Genomic DNA, 21,753 nt, shown 5'->3' on the forward strand with positions numbered 1-21,753 from the left:
CCGTAATAGGGTCAGGGACAGAGAATCCCAGTGGAGAGAGGGGAGCCGGCCAGGCAGAGACAGCATGGACAGTTCGTCACTCCCGTGCCTTGCCGTTCACATTCGCACCCCTGGGCCAGGCTACACTCAATCATAGGACCTACTGAAGAGACAAGTCTTCAGTAAAGACTTAAAAGGTCGAGACTGAGTCTGCGTCTTTCACGTGGATAGGCAGATCATTCCATAAAAATGGAGCGCTGTAGGAGAAAGCCCTGCCTCCAGCTGTTTGCTTAGAAATTCTAGGGACAATAAGGGGGCCTGCGTCTTGTGACTGTAGCGTACGTGTAGGTATGTACGGCAGGACCAAATTGTAGTCCATGTAATGCTTTGTAGGTTATCAGTAAAACCTTGAAATCAGCCCTAACAGAAAGCCAGTGTCGAGAGGCTAGCACTGTAGTAATATATTAAAATTGTTGGGTTCTAGTCAAGATTCTAGCAGACATATTTAGCACTAACTGAAGTTTATTTAGTGCATTGCAATAGTCTAATCCAGTAGGGTATAGTAGTTAAGTAAAAATACTTGAAAGTACTACTTAAGTTGTTTTTTTGGGGTATCTGTACTTTACTATTTATATTTTTGACTACTTTTACTTCATTAGATTCCTAAAGAAAAGCGTACTTACTGACCACAACTAATAACCACAAATACTGAACACAACCACAGAACACAACTACAGGCCACAACCACACAACTACAGACCACAACCACTGACCACAACTAATAACCACAAATACTGACCACAACCACACAACTACAGACCACAACCATACAACTACTGACCACAACTACTGACCACAACCACTGGCCACAATTACTGACCACAACCACACAACTACAGACCACAACCATACAACTACTGACCACAACTAATGACCACAACTACTGACCACAACCACACAACAACTGACCACACAACTACTGGCCACACCAACACAACTACAGACCATAACTACTTACCTCAACTCCTGTCCACAACTACTGACCACACAACTACTGACCACAACCACACAACTACTGACCAAAAATATGTGAGCAGCATTAGGTAAAGATGGGTGAGAAATACTCCTACAAGACAGGTGGAAATATATACTTTCTGGAAAATGTACCTGTTAGTGTATCAATAGCAACAGGATGGCCATTCTCTCATCAACCCGAGAGACGTTTCAAAAGCAACGTTCCGGAATTTCTGTTTCTTATGATGTGAAGAAATCAAGAGCAGCGGTGTAGTAGATGGTAAATGCAAACACAGGTTACCCACCTATTGCGGAAAAATTCATTAAAACTATATGTACATGTACTGGAAACAAACAGTGGTTATGTGTAGGATGAATCAATTCTTCCTTAGCAGTTGACTGTACAGTATGTTATTATTCTACACAAGATTAAAACAATCATGAATGAGCATCATTAGGTTAATATGAACGAGAAAACATATTGAAAAAATGCAAGATGTTTTCAGGGAAAGTAGATTTTTCAGAACAAGTCAAACGGTGTAACAAGATAGGCAGTTTTCATGTTTTTCTCGTGTATCACTTTAATCAGATTGTAGACAAAATGTCGGTCTTTCTCATTTTCTTCCACTACCACAAAAATAACTTTTAAAGAGCTTTAGCAAGCCTCACAATTTTACTTGTAAAGTTACCCTCTAGTTATACCTCATTGTTTGAATCACAGCCCTGCCAGACTGATATCAGTGCAGCGTTTACTGTAAGCTTGCTGGATCAGGTGGTTTTGTGAGGCTACAGGGGTCCTGAAATTCAAAATCAAATATCTAAATAGTCCTTGGTATGACCATCTTCAAACAATTCCATATGTTAGCTAAGTAGAAAGTCAGCCCCAGGCCCTTAGACCTTAATGTTGTGTGTTGTGTTCCAGTCACAGAGGTCTTGGATTGACGACACCTTCTGCAAGAGAGAGTGTATTAAATTCATCCCAGCATGTGGAGACATACACAGGTGCACTGGAATTGGTATTTGCTGAACAACGTCAAAATGTCATATGATAGTAGTGCTGGAATAATAATTGTAATAACTTTTACCATGTCTGGTTTTTGAAAAAGCTAACTTTTGGTAACCATGCTAACTGTTCCAGGGAAACTCTAGCTATGTGGTTATGTTGCTCATGTATAATTTCCTGTTTATTGCAGATGTTCAGTCCCTCCAGGATTTTGTGATAGCAGATTTTTTTGCAAAATCAACAATCGCATGTTATACGAGGACTTGCATATTTGACCACATAAAACAGTCATTCCAAAATCATTCCAATATTATTGTATAAAATGGACCCATTGCCGCAGTACAAGAAGAGGGCTTGTAATTTCAACCAATCACCTCACATTTACAGCATACAGCATGGTTCAATCAAGCCACATGCCAACAAATGTTTTCCCTCGTCATTGCATTTTTTGGACAAATTTGACAAAATCTTCACATAATGTCATAATTGCAGCAGCAAAATTTTAGCCCGCAGATATCATAAAAAATCTCTGCGGAATCCTGAAGGGACTGTGTGTCAAGTATGCCAAAACCTAATAAGATATGACTTTACTGTGTGTGCGTGTATGTTTTGAGAGTGAGATTTCCCATGTTAGTGTGAAGGTAAACTAACACAGTAAATCCATGTATAATATCATGACATTTATAGGGACAGCAATGCATTTTTGTGCTAATGTTTAACAACTATAAAGGTTTGATTTTTTTCCTCTCTCCCCCTAGATGCTGCTGCGGACGTCTGGTAGGGGAGCACACCTGGCTGGAGACTGGCCCCTTCATGTCCCACTGGCCTGGGCCCCAGGCAGTGCAAGAAGAGAGGTGGTCAGTGGAGTGTCACACACAAGCCAGTGCCACCGATGCCTACGGAACCATTGACTTCCAGGACAGCGCTGACCGTAACTGCCATGCCAAGGTCTGTAGTTATTGCTGCATTCATGTGCTAGTCGAAACTAGGAAACTCCGAAATATCCAACTGAGCGTGCAACGATGCTACCCGAGTTTCCCACTTGTATTTACCACTTGGAAGCTTGTTAGGAACTGTTATCTCATATTCATGTGGTTGACCATGCTTTATGTGATGACTGTGCAGTACGTTCGTGTTGCGGTCGACACAAAGGCTGAGGCTCTGCTGCAGCTGATGCTGAGGGAGTGGCAGATGGAACGGCCTAAACTACTGCTGACGGTCCACGGGGGAGCAGAGAACTTCCCTCTCCCCCTCAAGGTTAGACAGGCCTTCAGCAAAGGCCTGATAACTGCAGCCCAGAGCACTGGAGCCTGGATATTCACAGACGGCATCAACACAGGTGTGTGAAATAATGCAGATTCATTTTGCACTGGGGCTTTAATTAAGACAGTAAGCATGGGTGGATGTGAGCATCTGTGTGTGTGATTTTGGCTGACTACATGTGTTATACTGTGTGTGTGGGATTACGTTTATATGTGTGTAAGTGGACTGAGTATCCGACCCTTCTTAGGTGTGTCCCTGTATGTAGGGGAGGCTGTGAAAGCATACGGCACCAATGGCCGCAGGAAGAGGAACGCTGTAGGGGTCACGCCCTGGGGCGTAATTGACAACCACGGTGACCTTATAGGGAGAGATGTGAGTGTTGTTCTCTGTAAAGATATCAGTGCTTTTTTAAGGAACGTTTCAAATGAACCTTTTACTGCAGCAGGCTTAATTAGGGTCACACAGAATGTTTCTTGGCAGTCTTAAACAAATTTACCTTCAAACAAAAGCATACACCTCACACACATGGTTATGGGCTTAAAAAAAAGAAGACATCTATAGAGCTGAAATGTAGTGCATTTTGAGAATGCACCCCAATATTGCACTTTTATACATCACAGAAGACTGAAATAAAACCATTTGACATAGAAACACTGGATTTTAAGCGTCTTTTTTGAAATCAATATGAATAACACTCCACCCATGAGGCCACTAGGTCATTTGACTGCAGGAAAGAGCTACACCATTCTGCCACCTTATAAGAAGATTTGCTGTATTTTTTGCACAGATCTGTACTAATTTTAACCACAGAAATGTCACCTTTTATCTCCTTTGAGCTACCATGTGCTCTCACTTTTTCGCTTGGACTATCTCAAATCCTCTATTTTCTCTCAACCTGCTTTCTGACCTGTTTTTCTGTCCTGTTTTCTGATTCTTAACCCAGGTGCTCAGGCCTTACCAGCCCCTGAGAAGCCCCTTGAGCAAAACTGTGTGTTTGAACAGCCTGCACTCCCACTTCCTGTTAGTGGACGATGGAACTCTGGGGAAACATGGCTGCCAGCTGGGACTCAGGAGGAAGCTGGAGAGACACATTCAACTGCAGAAGATCCATCCTAGTGAGTATGTGTGTGGCTTTGTGCATGTATTTGTCTGTGTGTGTGAATGAGAGTGTGTATGTGAATGTGTTGACGTGTGTGTGTGTGTGTGTGTGTGTGTGTGTGTGTGTGTGTGTGTAAGAAAAAGAGAGACTGCAATGTGTGTGTGTGTGTGTGTGTGAGTATTGTAATACACATGTGTTTAACAGTCTATGTGTGTGTGTGCGTGTGTGTGTGCATCTCTCCCTGGCAGGGGTTAACCAGGGTGTGCCAGTGGTGTGTGTGGTGGTGGAGGGCGGCCCTGACATTGTGTCCATGGTGTTGGACTATGTGAGCAGTGTGCCCCCCGTGCCTGTGTTCGTCTTCGAGGGATCAGGCCGGTCGGCTGACTTGCTGGCATTCTTGCACAAACAGACCGCTATGGATAGGTGTGCGGTGCCACTGTCGTCATCTATATGTTTTTTCAGGTTTTCGCTCTCAAAATCACACTTTAAAAAAAATAGAGAAACAACATAATTGGATGTTCTAAGTACACAACAATGATAAAACCAAAAGTTAAAAAAGAAAAGTTCAGTTTTTTGGGGGTAGTTACCCGTTAACTCAAGTGTGAATGCATCTAGCACTGTTGTTTGGTTAGCAGCGTTTCTGTGGGGCACACGTGATGGAGTTTGCAAAACAAATGCCCACTGGATTGATGCAAATAATCATGATATCATTCTGCCAGGTAGGCATAGGCTTCATTACATAGTTCACATTTAATTGGAAAGTTTTTGGAGAAATCCTTTCCATCTACCAGAAGGCTTTCATTAACATCGCAATTTTTTTTCCTGTTCAGTATTTTTTGGGGGTGGTGGCAACAATTTAGCAGCGGCGGTACGTCACTGCTAAATTAATACAGGGGAAACACTGCTTACATGTTGAAGACTTTGGTGCTTGTCCATGTAGAGGAACTACAGAACTACAGAGACACACGGTTGAATAGAGCCCTGAGGTTTCCCTGACTACCGCGTGACCTGTCCAAGGAAAATGCTGAGCCCTAAAGGACAGATTGAAATTTACTAGGGGGGAGGGGCTGGTCCCCCCCCCCCCCCAAAAAAAAGTAAAACATATTTTGACATGACCCTCCCCTTATACTGTAAAATAAATTGAACACCCTCTCATAGAATTAACTCCAAATAATGTTTACGACCACAAATAACTGTAGCGACCCTGTGTTAATAAACGGGGATATGGACTTTGCCACTTTTGTGGCACTGTCGATGCCGCGCATGGCTACGGGCCAGAAGGTTGAGAGTTAACCGACCACCATAGACGAGCTCACTCTCCCTGCCTGTTTCATTTACACTACGATCAGAGCTGGCTGCAGATAATGATCAGCTTGGGGGGGAATCTGATTTTCAACATTTTGATGCATTATTTATGATTATGTAAAATATATGCAACTCATTTTCCACCAACAGATTTCTGTGACAATGCATCCCACAACCAATAAACAATGCATACCTACTTCAGGCACTTCAATATCATGGTTTGCGTTTTCAACACTGCAATAGATAGGCTATGTCAATTCTGACAAACAGAAAATACTTCCCTCCCTAACTTGTGGGCTTACCCAGTATCGAAGGCTTGGCTTGACAATGTCTGAATGTCATTAAACTTTTTGGTGTTTCGTAACAGATGTCTCTTTCTTTTCATCAATTGGCCGCTGCACAGTTTGAATTAATTGATTGATTTTAATTGTCGGTTAAAAAAATACATATACAGTGCATTCTGAAAGTATTCAGACCCCTTCACTTTTTTCACATTTTGTTACGTTACAGCCTTATTCTAAAATTGATTCAATATTTTTTTTACTCATCAATCTACACACAATATCCCATAATGACAAAGCGAAAACAGGTTTTTAGACATGTTTGCACAATAAAAACATAAATACTTTGCCATGAGTCTCGAAATTGAGCTCAGATGCATCCTGTTTCCATTGATCATCCTTGAGATGTTTCTACAACTTGATTGGAGTTCACCTGTGGCAAATACAATTGATTGGACATGAATTGGAAAGGCACACGCCTGTCTATATAAGGTTCCACAGTTGACCGCACATGTCAGAGAAAAAAACAAGCCATGAGGTTAAAGGAATCAGGCCTTTATGGAAGAGTGGCCAGACGGAAGCCACTCCTCAGTTAATGGCACATGACAGCCCACTTGGAGTTTGTCAAAAGGCACCTAAAGGACTCTCAGACCATGAGAAACAACATGCTCTGGTCTGACGAAACCATGATTGAACTCTTCTGCCTGAATGTTAAGTGTCACATCTAGAGGAAGCCAGGCACCCCTCATCACCTGGCCATGTCATCCCTACGGTGAAGCATGGTGGTGGCAGCATCATGCTGTGAGGATGTTTTTCAGCGGCAGGGACTGGGAGACTAGTCAGGATCGAGGGAAAGATGAACGGAGCAAAGTACAGACAGATCCTTGATGAAAACCTGCTTCAGAGCGCTCAGGACCTCAGACTGAGGCAAAGGTTCACCTTCCAACAGGACAATGACCATAAGCACACAGCCAAGACAACGCAGGAGTGGCTTTGCGACAAGTCTCTGAATGTCCTTGAGTGGCCCAGCCAGAGCCCGGACTTGAACATCTCTGGAGAGACCTGAAAATATCTGTGCAGCGACGCTCCCATCCAACCTGACAGAGTTTGAGAGGATCTGCAGAGAAGAATGGGAGAAACTCCCCAAATACAGGTGTTCCACGCTTGTAGCGTCATACCTAAGAAGACTCTAGGCTGTAATCGCTGCCAAAGGTGCTTCTACAAAGTACTAAGAAAAGGGTATGAAAACTTATGTAAATTTGATATTTCATTTTTTATTTTTGCTTTGTCATTATGGGGTATTGGTTGTAGATTGATGAGGGGGGGGAAACAATTTAATCCATTTTAGAATAAGGCTGTAACTTAACAAAATGTGGAAAAAGTGAAGGGGTCTGAATACTTTCCGAATGCACTGTGTACACAAATATTTTAAGTGCCCGAGATTGCACAATGAAGTCGGGAACTTATTTCCATTGTGGTCCTTATTTCTTTTACATAAATACATATACAATTACACAGATACAGACACATTACAGAGATAGAGACAACAAATGCTCAACCTCAAGATGAGTATGGGGGGGGTTGAGCAATTCTTACAAGCTTGTTTGGCTGGTAGCTTATTCATTAGATGTTTGGGGCTGCTGGTGAACCATGATGTGCAGGTATAATCACAGTGACACTGGACCAGTGCACTTGCCAGAGTCTTTAGGGTGTCTATAGCTAGGTTTCCATCCAATTGGCGACAGATTTTCATCTGAATATTCTAAAATCTTCATAAAAACAATATGCCATTTCAGAGTTTCCTTTCCTGTTTTACTGGATTTTTTAGAAATTTTACGGACATCCATATACATTCAGATATTGTTGGATTATAGGAGTAAATCTGGTAGGCCTGAAACAGTCTTCCTCACCTAAAGTTCAACTGTCGGACTCAGTTGGAGCGTCAGGGTGTACTGCCTTCATATCATAGGCATACATTAGCTAAAGCTTAATAATAGCCATACCATAACAAACCTTCACAAACATTTCTAAACTTCATTAGGGTAATATCAAAAGTAAGTCAAGCCATTGTTAATACAAGCAGAAGACAAAATCTCCCCTGTGCCTCCCCCAAAAAACACACAACCCTGCCCAAAGCAAAAAAAAAAAAAAAATGGACAACCCTCCCCTATTTGGATCACCCCTCCCCAACAGTAAATTTCGATCTGTCCCTAACACAGTGGAAGACCCAGAGTTTTTCCTGGTCTGATTACGGGCTCAGGAAAATCTCAGGGCTCTACTCATGTGTATGCGTAGCTCTGTAGTCAGTGTGTATGCGGAATACTGTATGTAGGTACAGCATACAGATGCATAACATGCCGTTTTTTGGGCCAAAACATGACAAAAATTTGAACTGAGTGGAAGAGGAAGCTAGCCAACCAGACCTCATATCTTAGCATATGGTCAGGCCAAATGGACCCATGTTGTTAGCCTGTGTCTTACTGTACCTTACTGGTGTATCAGTCTATACTTACTGTGTTGGTACTGTGTACAGGCAGCTGGACACAGACATCAAGGAGGACTTCCTTCTGAGGATAGGGGGCATGTTTGGTCTGGAGAGAGCAGACGTCAACCAGCTCTACAACCTTCTGATGGAGTGTATGGACTACAGACAGTCTGTGAGTAATGTGACTGTGGGCCGGTTGCCTACTCATGGACTAAAATGCACTTTCAATTGAGATTCTCCTTTAAAGAATGATTTAGGCTTAACCTTGGTCTAGGAAACCATCCCATCCATGTTCAGTTCATGATTATTTTCTACTTTTCAACAGGCTCCCAGGCTTAGTATAATGTTTACATAAAGGGTGGAAATCCAATGACTGTCGTTCACTGCATAGAACTATTTATATATTTATAAAACACAGATCACAATCTTCGACTCGGAATCCGAAGATCAACAGGAGGCAGACTGCGCCATTTTGATGGCCACACTGAAAGGTACCCCTCCTCCTGCCCTTTATGCTTGTGTCTTTCACTGGAATGTGTGATGTCATTCAGTAGATACTCAGATGAGACTTGACCTAGTCATGTCGTGCCTGGGTCTGTGGTGGTCATGACATTTTGTCAGCTGGTGATTGTCAAACAACTAACTGCCGGTTCGCTAATTGACCGTTAATGAACATAAACACATTTAGCGTCTCCTGGCTTCCATGCTTAGCCTACAAGCCACCGATGCAGACCTTCAGAACATCTACATTTCAAAAAGTCAAACAAATCAATTTAATATAGCCTACACCATCACAATAAATCCATGATGTATTTTTAGACAGGTCTAAAGAAACATGATATGAAGATAATTTAGTCTATTTCAGAAGAACAGAATAGCATACTCTGAGTTGTCCTTATGTTAGGCCCTGATCTGGCTATGCCATATGGCTGTGGGCTACACTAGTTAATTTAGCAGACAAGATATGCTTAGAATTCTGTGGCATTATTTTATATTATTATATAGTATGAAGAATACAATTGAACATAGCTGAATAAAATTGAAAGGATATTTTCTCCAAACGATTTGAGGGAGTGCGCACATGCCGCTAGTCTATGTTGAGCGGCTAACAAAGAAACAGGTTCTCCGATTTGCTTAATTTAGAGTTATTTATGCAACTTTAGTTGTAATACAAATGTTGGGCTATATGTTATGATATTTAATACATTCTAAGGCTGTACGATGCAACTCTAATAATGATTTGAAAAAAGTTGCATGAAAGGCATGAGATCTGCTTTGTTGCTTGCGCAGGCTGCACACACTTCATCAGTCTCTCATTCACAATTTGACAAGCACTTGACAATGCCTCAAATTTCCCAGCAGCATCTATTTTGTGTGGCTGTAATACCCACAAAAAAATAAATAAAAACATGCCTTTTGCGGCCAGTAGCCGTTGTGCCCTTGTGGTGAATATAATAATTTTAATTCCTTTCTCCCGGCTGCGTGCCCCAAAGCACCTCTCACTCACATGGCTCTCTCAGATATCTCAATTCTTATTAGCCAATACCCTTCACGTGATAGGGTCCTTCTCGCAGGCATCCCAGGTCCTTCTCACAGGCTACAAGTGAAGACAGACAAATTGGGGATGCAACTGCGAGCGTTCTTATCGAATTTCGAGGTGCATATTGAAGGTGTTGGAGAAACTGTCCATATTTACTTTTTTGTCAGCCAACAATGAGTAGGCCTAACTAACAGCAAAAGCACTGGCCTATGTCAATCTACTATCCTTAATAGTACAAAAGTTGACCTATTCTACTGGTCAACATGTCCTTCTGTGCGATAAATAAATATTCCAAACATAGTCTGGGACAGTTGTGGGATCCGATAGATCTCAAATTAATACAACCACTAGCATCAACAAACATTTTCAAATCAAATCCAATTTTATTGGTCACATACACATGGTTAGCAGATGATATTGCGAGTGTAGTGAAATGCTTGTGCTTCTAGTTCCGACAGTGCAGCAATATTTAACAATTCCACAACAAATACCTAATACACACAAATCTAAGTAAAGGAATGGTATAAGAATTTGTAAATATATGGATGAGCAATGTCCTACTTACAAAGCATGTAGAGGTCTGTAATTCTGATCATAGGTACACTTCAACTGTGAGAGACGGAATCTAAAACAAAAATCCAGAAAATCGCATTGTATGATTTTTAAGTAATTTATTTGCATTTTATTGCATGACATAAGTATTTGATACATCAGAAAATGCAGAACTTAATATTTGGTACAGAAACCTTTGTTTGCAATTACAGAGATCATACGTTTCCTGTAGTTCTTGACGAGGTTTGCACACACTGCAGCAGGGATTTTGGCCCACTCCTCCATACAGACCTTCTCCAGATCCTTCAGGTTTCGGGGCTGTCACTGGGCAATACGGACTTTCAGCTCCCTCCAAAGATTTTCTATTGGGTTCAGGTCTGGAGACTGGCTAGGCCACTCCAGGACCTTGAGATGCTTCTTACGGAGCCTTAGTTGGCCTGGCTGTGTGTTTCGGGTCGTTGTCATGCTGGAAGACCCAGCCACGACCCATCTTCAATGCTCTTACTGAGGGAAGGAGGTTGTTGGCCAAGATCTCGCGATACATGGCACCATCCATCCTCCTTAATACGGTGCAGTCATCCTGTCCCCTTTGCAGAAAAGCATCCCCAAAGAATTATGTTTCCACCTCCATGCTTCACGGTTGGGATGGTGTTCTTGGGGTTGTACTCATCCTTCTTCTTCCTCCAAACACGGCGAGTGGAATTCAGACCAAAAAGCTCTATTTTTGTCTCATCAGACCACATGACCTTCTCCCATTCCTCCTCTGGATCATCCAGATGGTCATTGGCAAACTTCAGACGGGCCTGGACATGCGCTGGTTTGAGCAGGGGGACCTTGCGTGCGCTGCAGGATTTTAATCCATGACGGTATAGTGTGTTACTAATGGTCTTCTTTGAGACTGTGGTCCCAGTTCTCTTCAGGTTATTGACCAGGTCCTGCCGTGTAGTTCTGGGCAGATCCCTCACCTTCCTCATGATCATTGATGCCCCACAAGGTCAGATCTTGCACGGAGCCCCAGACCGAGGGTGATTGACCGTCATCTTGAACTTCTTCCATTTTCTAATAATTGCGCCAACAGTTGTTGCCTTCTCAACAAGCTGCTTGCCTATTGTCCTGTAGCCCATCCCAGCCTTGTGCAGGTCTACACTTTTAGCCCTGATGTCCTTACGCAGCTCTCTGGTCTTGGCCATTTTGGAGAAGTTGGAGTCTGTTTGATTGAGTGTGTGGACAGGTGTCTTTTATACAGGTAACGAGTTCAAACAGGTGCAGTTAATACAGGTAATGAGTGGAGAACAGGAGGGCTTCTTAAAGAAAAACTAACAGGTTTGTGAGAGCCGTAATTCTTACTGGTTGGTAGGTGATCAAATACTTAAGTCATGCAATAAAATGCAAATGAAATACATAAAAATCATACAATGTGATTTTCTGGATTTTTGTTTTAGATTCCGTCTCTCACAGTTGAAGTATGATAAAAATTACAGACCTCTACATGCTTTGTAAGTTGGAAAAACTGCAAAATCGGCAGTGTATCAAATACTTGTTCTCCCCACTGTATATATGAGATGAGTAATGCAAGATAAGTAAAAAGGATTAAAGTGCCATTATTAAAGTGACAAGTGTTCCATTTATTAAAGTAGCTAATGATTTCAAGTCTGTATTCAGGCAGCAGCCTCTCTGTGCTAGTGATGGCTTGAGATAAAAATAGTTTCTAAGTCTCTCGGTTCCAGCTTTGATGCACCAGTACTGACCTCGCCTTCTGGATGATAGCGGGGTTAACAGGCAGTGGCTCGGGTGGTTGTTGTCCTTGGTGATCTTTTTGGCCTTCCTGTGACATCAGGTGCTGTAGGTGTCCTGGAGGGCAGGTAGTTTTCCCCTGGTGATGCATTATGCAGAACGCACCACCCCCTGCAGAGGCCTGTGAGTGGTGCAGTTTCCGTACCAGGCGGTGATACAGCCCGACAGGATGCTCTCAATTGTGCATCTGTAATGTTTGTGAGGGTTTTATGTGACAATACACATTTCTTCAGCCTCCCAAGGTTAAAGAGGTGTTGTTGTGCCTTCTTCACCACACTGACTGTGTGGGGGGACTATTTCAGTATGTAAGTGATATGTACACAGAGGAACTTAAAACTTTCCACCTTCTCCACTGCTGTCCCGTCGATGTGGATAGGGGGGTGCTCCCTCTGCTGTTTCCTGAAGTACACGATCATCTCCTTTGTTTTGTTGACTTTGAGTGAGAGGTTATTTTCCTGACACCACACTCCGAGAGCCCTCACCTCCTCCCTGTAGGCAGTCTCGTCATTGTTGGTAATCAAGCCTACTACTGTTGTGTCATCTGCAAACTTGATGATTGAGTTGGAGACGTGCATGGCCACGTAGTCATGGGTGAATAGGGAGTAGAGGAGGGGGATGAGCATGCATCCTTGTGGGGCCCCAGTGTTGAGGATCAGCGAAGTGGAGATGTTGTTTCCAACCTTCACCACCTGGGGGCTGGGTTGAGACCCAGGGCCTCAAGCTTAATGATGAGCTTGGAGAGTACTATGGTGTTGAATGCTGCGCTATAGTCAATGAACAGCATTCTTACATAGGTATTCCTCTTGTCCAGATGGCATAGGGCAGTGTGCAGTGTGATGGCGATTGCATCATCTGTGGATCTATTGGGGCGGTAAGCAAATTGAAGTAGATCTAGGGAGACAGGTAAGGTGGAGGTGACATGATCCCTGATTAGTCTCTCAAAGCACTTGAAGTGAGTGCTACGGGGCGATAGTCATTTAGTTCAATTACCTTTGCCTTCTTGGGTACAGGAACAATGGTGGCCATCTTGAAGCATGTGGGGACAGCAGACTGGGATAGGGAGAGATTGAATATGTCCGTAAACACACCAGCCAGCTGGTCTGCGCATGCTCTGAGGATGCGGCTAGGGATGCCGCCTGGGCCGGTAACCTTGCGAGGGTTAACACGTTTAAATGTCTTATGTCGGCCAAGGAGAAGGAGAGCCTGCAGTCCGTGGTAGTGGGCCGCTCGGTGGCACTGTATTATCCTCAAAGAGGGCTAAGAAGGTGTTTAGTTTGTCTGGAAGCAAGACGTCGGTGTGCGCGATGTGGCTGGTTTTCTTTTCGGAGTCCGTGATTATATTTAGACCCTCCCACATACGTCTTGTGTTGAGCCGTTGATTTGTGACTCCACTTTGTCTCTATACTGACATTTTACTTGTTTGATTGCCTTGCGGAGGGAATGACTACTGTGTTTGTATTCTGCCACATTCCCAGTCACCTTGCCATGGCTAAATGCGGTGGTAGGCGGTTTCAGTTTTGAGCAAATGCTGCCATCTATCCACGGTTTCTGGTTAGGGTAGGTTGTAATAGTCAGTGGGTACAACATCTCCTATACACTTCCTTATAAATTCACTCACCGAATCAACGTATACATCGATATGATTCTCTGAGGCTACCCAGAACATATCCCAGTCCGCGTGATCAAAGCAATCTTGAAGCGTGGATTCCGATTGGTCAGACCAGTGTTGAATAGTCTTTAGCACGGGTTCTTCCTGTTTGAGTTTCTGCCTATAGAAAGGGAGGAGCAAAATGGAGTCGTGGTCACATTTGCCGAAAGGAAGATGAGGGAGGGCCTTATATGCATCCCGTAAGTTAGAGTAACAATGGTCCAGTGTTTTTCCAGTGCGAGAGCTACAGTCGATATGCTGAAAGAATTTAGGTAGCCTTTTCTCAAATGTGCCTTGTTAAAATCCCCAGCTACAATATATGCAGCCTCAGGATATATGGTTTCCAGTTTGCAAAAGGTCCAGTGAAGTTCCTTGAGGGCCGTCATGGTATCGGCTTGAGGGGGCATATACACAGGACTGCCGAGCCGAAATCGTCTGTTCTCGGTTGCAACACTCACTACCGAGTTCCAAACTGCCTCTGGAAGCAAAGTCAGCACAATAACTGTTCTTCAGGAGCTTCATGAAATGGGTTTCCACAAGTCTAAGATCACCATGCGCAATGCCAAGTGTCAGCTGGAGTGGAGTAATGCTCGCCGCCATTTGACTCTCGAACAGCGGAAACACTTTTTCTGAAGTGACGAATCACGCTTCACCATTTGGTAGTCCAACATACTAATCTGGGTTTGGCGTAGACCACGAGAATGCTACCTGCCCCAATGCATAGTCCCAACTGTACATTTTGGTGGAGGAGGAATAATGGTCTGGGGCTGTTTTTCATGGTTCGGGCTAGGCCGCTTAGTTCCATTGAAAGGAAATCTTAACACTACAGCATACAATGACATTCTAGATGATTCTGTGCTTCCAACTTTGTGGCAACAGTTTGGGGAAGGCCCTTTCCCGTGCACAAAATGAGGTTCATACAGAAATGGTTTGTCAAGATTGGTGTGGAACAACTCTGGCCTGCTAAGAGCCCTGACCTCAACCCCATCGAACACCATTGGAATGAATTGGAACGCCGACTGCGAGCCAGGCCTAATCGCCCAACATCAGTGCCCGACCTCACTAATGCTCTTGTGGCTGAATGGAAGCAAGTCCCTGTAGCAATGTTCCAACATCTAGTGGAAAGACTTTGCAGAAGAGTGGAGGCTGGTATAGCAGCAAAGGGGGGACCAACTCCATATTAATGCCCATGATGTTGGAATGAGATGTTCAATAAGCAGGTGTCCACATACTTTTGGTCATATAGTGTATTCACAAGTGATAGGCTAATATTGTCACCCATCAGACTATTATTGATTTAATCTGGTCTTTACATAAACGTAGCAACAACAAAAAAAACACCCCCTTTTCAGGACCCTGTCTTTCAAAGATAATTAGTAAAAATCCAAATAACTTTACAGATTGTAAAGGGTTTAAACACTGTTTCCCATGCTTGTCCAATAAACAATTAATGAACATGCACCTGTGGAACAGTTGTTAAGACACTAACAGTTTACAGACGGTAGGCAATTAAGGTCACAGTTATGCAAACTTAGGATACTAAGGCCACTCTACTGACTCTGAAAAACACCAAAGAAAGATGCCCAGGTTCCCTGCTCATCTGCGTGAACGTGCCTTAGGCATGCTGCAAGGAGGCATGATGACTGCAGATGTGGCCAGGGCAATAAATTGTAATGTCCGTACTGTGAGACGCCTAAGACAGCGCTAAAGGGAGACGGACAGCTGATCGTCCTTGCAGTGGCAGACCACGTGTAACAACACCTGCACAGGATCTGTACATCCGAACATCACACCTGCGGGACAGGTACAGGATGGCAACAACAGCTGCCTGAGTTATACCAGGAAAGCACAATCCCTCCATCAGTGCTTATTCTGTCCGCAATTGGCTGACAGAGGCTGGATTGAGGGCTTGTAGGCCTGTTGTAAGGCAGGTCCTCACCAGACATTACTGGCAACAACGTCTCCTATGGGCACAAACCCACCATTGCTGAACCAGACAGGACTGGCAAAAAGTGCTCGTCACTGACAAGTCACGGTTTTGTCTTACCAGGTGTCACGAACCGGCTCAAAGTTCGTAACTAGAAGGGAGACAAGGCGGAGATAAGGAATAACAAAATATATTTATTAATAGAAGTTAACTAAATACAATTAACAATGATGTATGTAGTCAGTAATCAGTAGTGTAAGTGAGTGTTTGCATACATAAATGTGATAATGAGGGGTGTTGAAAGGTGCCAAGGTGGAGTGGCAACTAGGTAGTTTTGGTCAGTGCCCTGGCGCACAACCGTATATGGACTTTGAAACTTGGCTTGAAAAGGAGAACCAACAATTGGCAGCAGAGCAAGAACCTGGTCACCTGGACTAAAGTGACGAGGCTCAGTTCGCTGATAAAATATCCCCTTCATCCTCTCCTGTGAATATGATAGCTTCTCTTTAGCCATTTCACCAGCGGCGTACAGGCGTACAGGCAAAATCACACACATAAGATACCAGGGACCGAGGGGTCTCGGGAGACTTCCAGTCATCCTGGAGAACAGATAGAAGTCCACGCACCCTATGTCTAAAGGTCATTTGGACTGAAACCCATACTTTCCTGTGAAACCTCCCTAGCGGCTAACAGTAACCAAGGCAACCCCTCCTCCAAATCCATCTCAGTACCATAAGCTGATGGAAACGTTCCAGCGCTCCTTGACTGCGGGTGATAGGCACTAGACAAATTGTGTTTAATATGGAGCTGTTGGAGAACCTGACCAAACAGATTAGAGGTGAAATTAGATCCTTGATCACTCTGAATGACCTTAGGGATTCCAAACAGTGAAATAAACTGAGTCAAAGCTTTTAGCACAGACTTAGTCGTGATAGAACGGAGAGGATAGGCAGCAGGAAACTTAGTGGTTAGACACATCACAGTGAAAAGGTAGCTACTACCCCTTTTAGAACGAGGCAGTGGACCAACACAGTCAACAATCAGATACTCAAAAGGTTGGCTGAGTACAGGAATAGGAAACAGTGGTACCGGCTTAATAGCTTGATTCGGTTTACCAGTTAATTGACAGGTGTGACAAGTTTTGATGAACTCAGAAACATCTCTTTAACTGTTAAAGGAATTTTATTCCTATATGTTCATCAACCAATTCAATTAAAACACTCTGCCCATTTCTAAGAATTTGTAAGATACGTATTTGCATAAAATGGACAGAGACCAGTCTCAAAATCAATCAATAGCTTTTATTCTCGAGAGTACTGATCATAATACAATGTACATTGGTTTATATCATATTTTGTCATAGCATTTTGAATGCTGCTCTTCCTTCTCTCCGATACAATGGTAATATAGTTCACAAGCCTTCCCACATTGTCTGCCACCTGTTAAACAATCTACTACAAGCCCAAGGTCTCTCCCCTCCCTGGGTAGAGACAGGATGTCCTGTAAGGAACTCAGCATTCCAGCCAGTCTGACGATTGTTCCTTGTTAGAAACTAATGGAGCTGACAGTCCTTCTAATTCTGGACGAAAACTACATGTTACATTCAGTATTATGATTATAATAAGATTCATACATCCATACAGTAACATAGTAGTATTCTGTTTAGTTATAATTTAGTCATTATTCATCAAAATCCCATAACATTAACCTAGGCCAAAAGAAATGTCTTAGTATGCGACTATAGGTTTTCCTCACAACCATATGTCCAGCAACGTCATTGTGGGATGTTGTCAACACTAACTCACGAAGCTTAACAGGTACAACAACCTGACTAATCACCTCCCCCAAAAAACAACTACCATGAGACACCCACTTTCTCATTGGGACATCCTCTTGGATAAAATAGACATGGGCAACATCTCCCAACTGTTCCACAGGCACAGTTTGGTGGCAAACAGGTTAAGCAGTAACAGACTTCTTTGTGGTATTCTCGTTAGCCGGAGCAGTGACCAGGTTGCCACGGCTCATAGAACGTGTCACTGCACACGCAGAGAACGCCTCTGTGAAACTCTGCGCACTCTCATCAGGTATCCCTACAAATGACGGCTAGGCGGAAACCACAAGAGATGAAACACGACGGGCCATACACGCTCACCAGCCAAGTTATTCCCAAGGATAACGTCGATACCCTCAATAGGCAACGAAGGACACACCCCCACAACAACCTCACCTTTCACCAGTTCACAATCCAACATCAGTTTATGCAATGGAACTGACAGAGTGTTCAAACCTACTCTCCTAATTAGAACACTATTCCCTGAATCAGTCTCAGCAGAGAAGGGTAACACAGACTCCAACACAAACGACTCAGAGGCACCTGTGTCTCTCAGGATCTTCACTGGCACAAGGTCGTTACTTCCTAACATAGACACAACACCCTCTGTAATGAAAGGTAAATAGTCTGGGTCAATATGGACTTTCACATGCCCCTGAGCATGAGACAGTGTGTCAGGAGTGAACTGATGTGGGACAGGCGCTGCTAACGCTGCAGGCTTAGATTTAACGTAAGCGCAAGTACTGAATTTACCCCTAGCCCTGAGAACCCGGACATTCGTTTTTACAATGACCTGAACCTTGATAGTAGTGACACTCTTGACCAAAGTCAGCTTTACCACAGGAGTCAGGCTTAACCCTAGTTGAATGAAACTCTGCCTGTGAACAAGAGTATCTCCGTGAGCTAGGCCAAAATCTCTCCGAAAGACCCCTCTCACTCCGAAAACGGGGCTCTGCAAAGACACTTTTGTGAGTCAAAACATTCTCGTCCACCAAAACCGCAGCTTCAGCGACAGGCTTTACTTTTCGTTCGTTAATGTACGCGGCTATACGATCAGGGATTTTGTCCTTAAATTGCTCTAGCATAATCAGATCACACAGCCCTGCCGAGGTGGAACACCATCGATTAAACTGTGAAGATAACTCTTGCGCAAACTCAACATGAGTCTGTTTATTATACCTTTTTAAAGTTCTAAATCGTTGGCGGTAAGCCTCAGGAACCAATTCGTAAATCTGTAACACAGCCATTTTAACCTCATCATAACTGACACTAAGAGCTGAATATGCTTCCTGCACTTTACCAGTCAACACGCACTGCAACATTAAAGTGCGTAAGTTCCCAACAACATCAAATGTGTCCGGGGCATGACCGAAAGAGGAGCGACACCTAGGTAAATCTGGGTCACCTTCCCAGAGCAAACTCTCCCCTGAGAGCTTTCTTTCCCTAACCAACTCTAGCTGCTCTTGATTTTAGCATGCTCCATATCTTGTTTAAATGCCAATTCCTTTTCATACTTTACACGATCATGCTCTAGCTCTAACAGAAGCAGTTCCTTCTGCTGTTCAAAAAGAAGACTACTAGGACTAACTGATGGAGCGGCCATTGTAACGTTACGGGGAGACGGGGAGTCCTCGGTAGAGGCTGCCCTAGTGGTGACTTCAAGAATACCACTCTCCATCAGATTGGCCTTCAATATCAACCTAACATAATTTTTTTGATGTTTATATTTGTCTACGTAAGACGCTATAGTCACAAGTAAATACAAAAAAAAAAAAATCTTGCTCTTCTCCTCTGCTGAGCACACCAGACCGGACCACAAGAGAACTGACAATCACACTGGGCACCACAGAAGAGAGATGAGATTTATATGGAGCTTCCCCAAAACCTACAATAACTCAACCCTTGTCTTCGTGCTGATTTTCGGTTGGTAATTACGCAATGTAGCCAGCTGGCAAGGGGGGGAAAAAAACACCCAGCGCACTGGCAGATTCCCACAAGCCAAGGATGTGCCCCCGAGACAACTGCTCAGTCCACAGACACCACACAAAAATAACAAACAAAATAACCATGCCCAACATATTCCAAAGTGAAACACGTCGCTAAGCCTAACAGGGAAAGAAGAAAGGCTATAGCTCCGGGTAGTAAGTGTCACTGCACTACCCAAATCTCCCACTGAGGAACACAGCTGATTGTATTCACCTCCTCATACCGATGTCCCAACAGCAAGTAGAGCAAGAGTTTCCAGCCTGGGCAGGGGCCTGGAAACTAACCAGTGTACTCTCTCCAACGCAGCACACAACCAACTATCCACTACAGTGGCATGTTTACCAAACAAAGGCAACCAATACTGGTTACCAAACATTACAACTCAAACAAGGGGTAACAAAAGATGCAAACAAAGCACCTACAGTTCTCAAACATTAACTCCACGTTTTCTCCCAAACACAATAAACATACTAGTAAGCCCAACGACACTAGTATTAGTCTTTCATAATGCTATGCGCCAAAATGTCTAGGAACCAACCTTATGATCCTGGACGAGCCCCCACTTGTCACGAACCGGCTCAAAGCCTGTAACAAAAAGGGAGACAAAGTGGAGATAAGGAATAACAAAATATATTTATTAACGGAAGTAAACTAAATACAATTAACAATGATGTGTGTAGTCAGTAATCAGTAGTGTGAGTGAGTGTTTGTGTGCATAAATGTGATAAGGAGGGGTGTTGAATGGTGCCAAAGCAAACAAACAAAATGGCCACAAAAATGCCACAACCAAACTCTATCAGTGTGTCTGCATGGAGAGAGTCTCCTCAATGAATGAGGAAGAGGTGTATTTATCCCGGGACACACCTAGGGCACAGGTGTGTCCCATGTCGCTGACGACCCTCCCGGCTCCGCCCACCGACATCCTAATAAGGAAAACGAGCAGAGAAAGAATACGGCAGACAGAGTGGGAGGGTCGTCACACCAGGCGTGATGGTCGGATTTGCGTTTATTGTCGAAGGAATGAGCGTTACACCGATGCCTGTACTCTGGAGCAGGATCGATTTGGAGGTGGGGGGTTCGTCATGGTCTGGGGTGATGTGTCATAGCATCATCGGACTGAGCTTGTTGTCATTGTAGGCAATCTCAACACTGTGTGTTACAGGGAAGACATCCCTCATGTGGTACCCTTCCTGCAGGCTCATCCTGACATGAGCCTGCAGCATGACAATGCCACCAGCCATACTTCTCGTTCTGTGCGTGATTTCCTGCAAGACAGGAATGTCAGTGTTCTGCCATGGCCAGCGAAGAGCCCGGATCTCAATCCCATTGAGCACGTCTGGGACCTGTTGGATCGGAGGGTGAGGGCTAGGGCCATTCCCCCCAGGAACTTGCAGGTGCCTTTGTGGAAGAGTGGGGTAGCATCTCACAGCAAAAACTGGCAAATCTAGTGCAGTCCATGAGGAGGAGATGCACTGCAGTACTTAATGCAGCTGGTGGCCACACCAGATACTGACTGTTACTTTTGATTTTAACCCCCAATTTGTTCAGGGACACATTATTCCATTTCTGTTAGTCACATGTCTGTGGAACTTGTTCAGTTTATGTCTCAGTTGTTGAATCTTGTTATGTTCATACAAATATTTACACATGTTAAGTTTGCTGACAATAAACGTAGTTGACAGTGAGAGGACGTTTCTTTTTTTGCTGAGTTTATACTAAATAATACATCTGTGAAATTTGTTTTGATTTCGAATTTACCATTATCATGCACCTGTTTCGAAACAGGGGCAGGGGAAAAAATACATATAATTTATGCTCTTAAATAGGGAATGGATGACATTTTTCCCATGGTTCGTTTTCATGCCAGCCAGGTAGGCTGTACACCTGTTGTAAAGAGAAACAATGTGCTTAATATTAGGAGAGTTGAGAAATAAATATAGTTGGCCTAGCCTATAGAAAGCTGAGGGGATCCTCCTCATTTTAATAGAGGCCATCAAAACATTGTTTTCTCACAGAATCGCATTGACTATTGGATGGGTCAGA

General features: G+C 43.6%; 1 protein-coding gene across 1 annotated transcript in view; it reads left to right on the forward strand.

Moving 5' to 3' along the window:
* Positions 1-1,452: 1,452 nt before the first annotated feature.
* LOC110535035 (transient receptor potential cation channel subfamily M member 6) overlaps positions 1,453-21,753 on the forward strand; it is a 55,115-nt gene continuing 34,814 nt past the window's right edge. Inside the window, exons 1-8 of the mRNA XM_090189057.1 lie at positions 1,453-1,995; positions 2,755-2,944; positions 3,122-3,335; positions 3,507-3,631; positions 4,203-4,374; positions 4,607-4,781; positions 8,478-8,601; positions 8,848-8,920. Of these exons, the coding sequence (XP_090045183.1) occupies positions 1,895-1,995; positions 2,755-2,944; positions 3,122-3,335; positions 3,507-3,631; positions 4,203-4,374; positions 4,607-4,781; positions 8,478-8,601; positions 8,848-8,920 (1,174 nt within the window). The 5' untranslated portion in view covers positions 1,453-1,894. The remainder of the gene's footprint in view (positions 1,996-2,754; positions 2,945-3,121; positions 3,336-3,506; positions 3,632-4,202; positions 4,375-4,606; positions 4,782-8,477; positions 8,602-8,847; positions 8,921-21,753) is intronic.

This window comes from Oncorhynchus mykiss, chromosome 11, assembly GCF_057628025.1.
Source record: "Oncorhynchus mykiss isolate SJ-2025 chromosome 11, ASM5762802v1, whole genome shotgun sequence".
NCBI classification, from domain to species: Eukaryota; Metazoa; Chordata; class Actinopteri; order Salmoniformes; family Salmonidae; genus Oncorhynchus; species Oncorhynchus mykiss.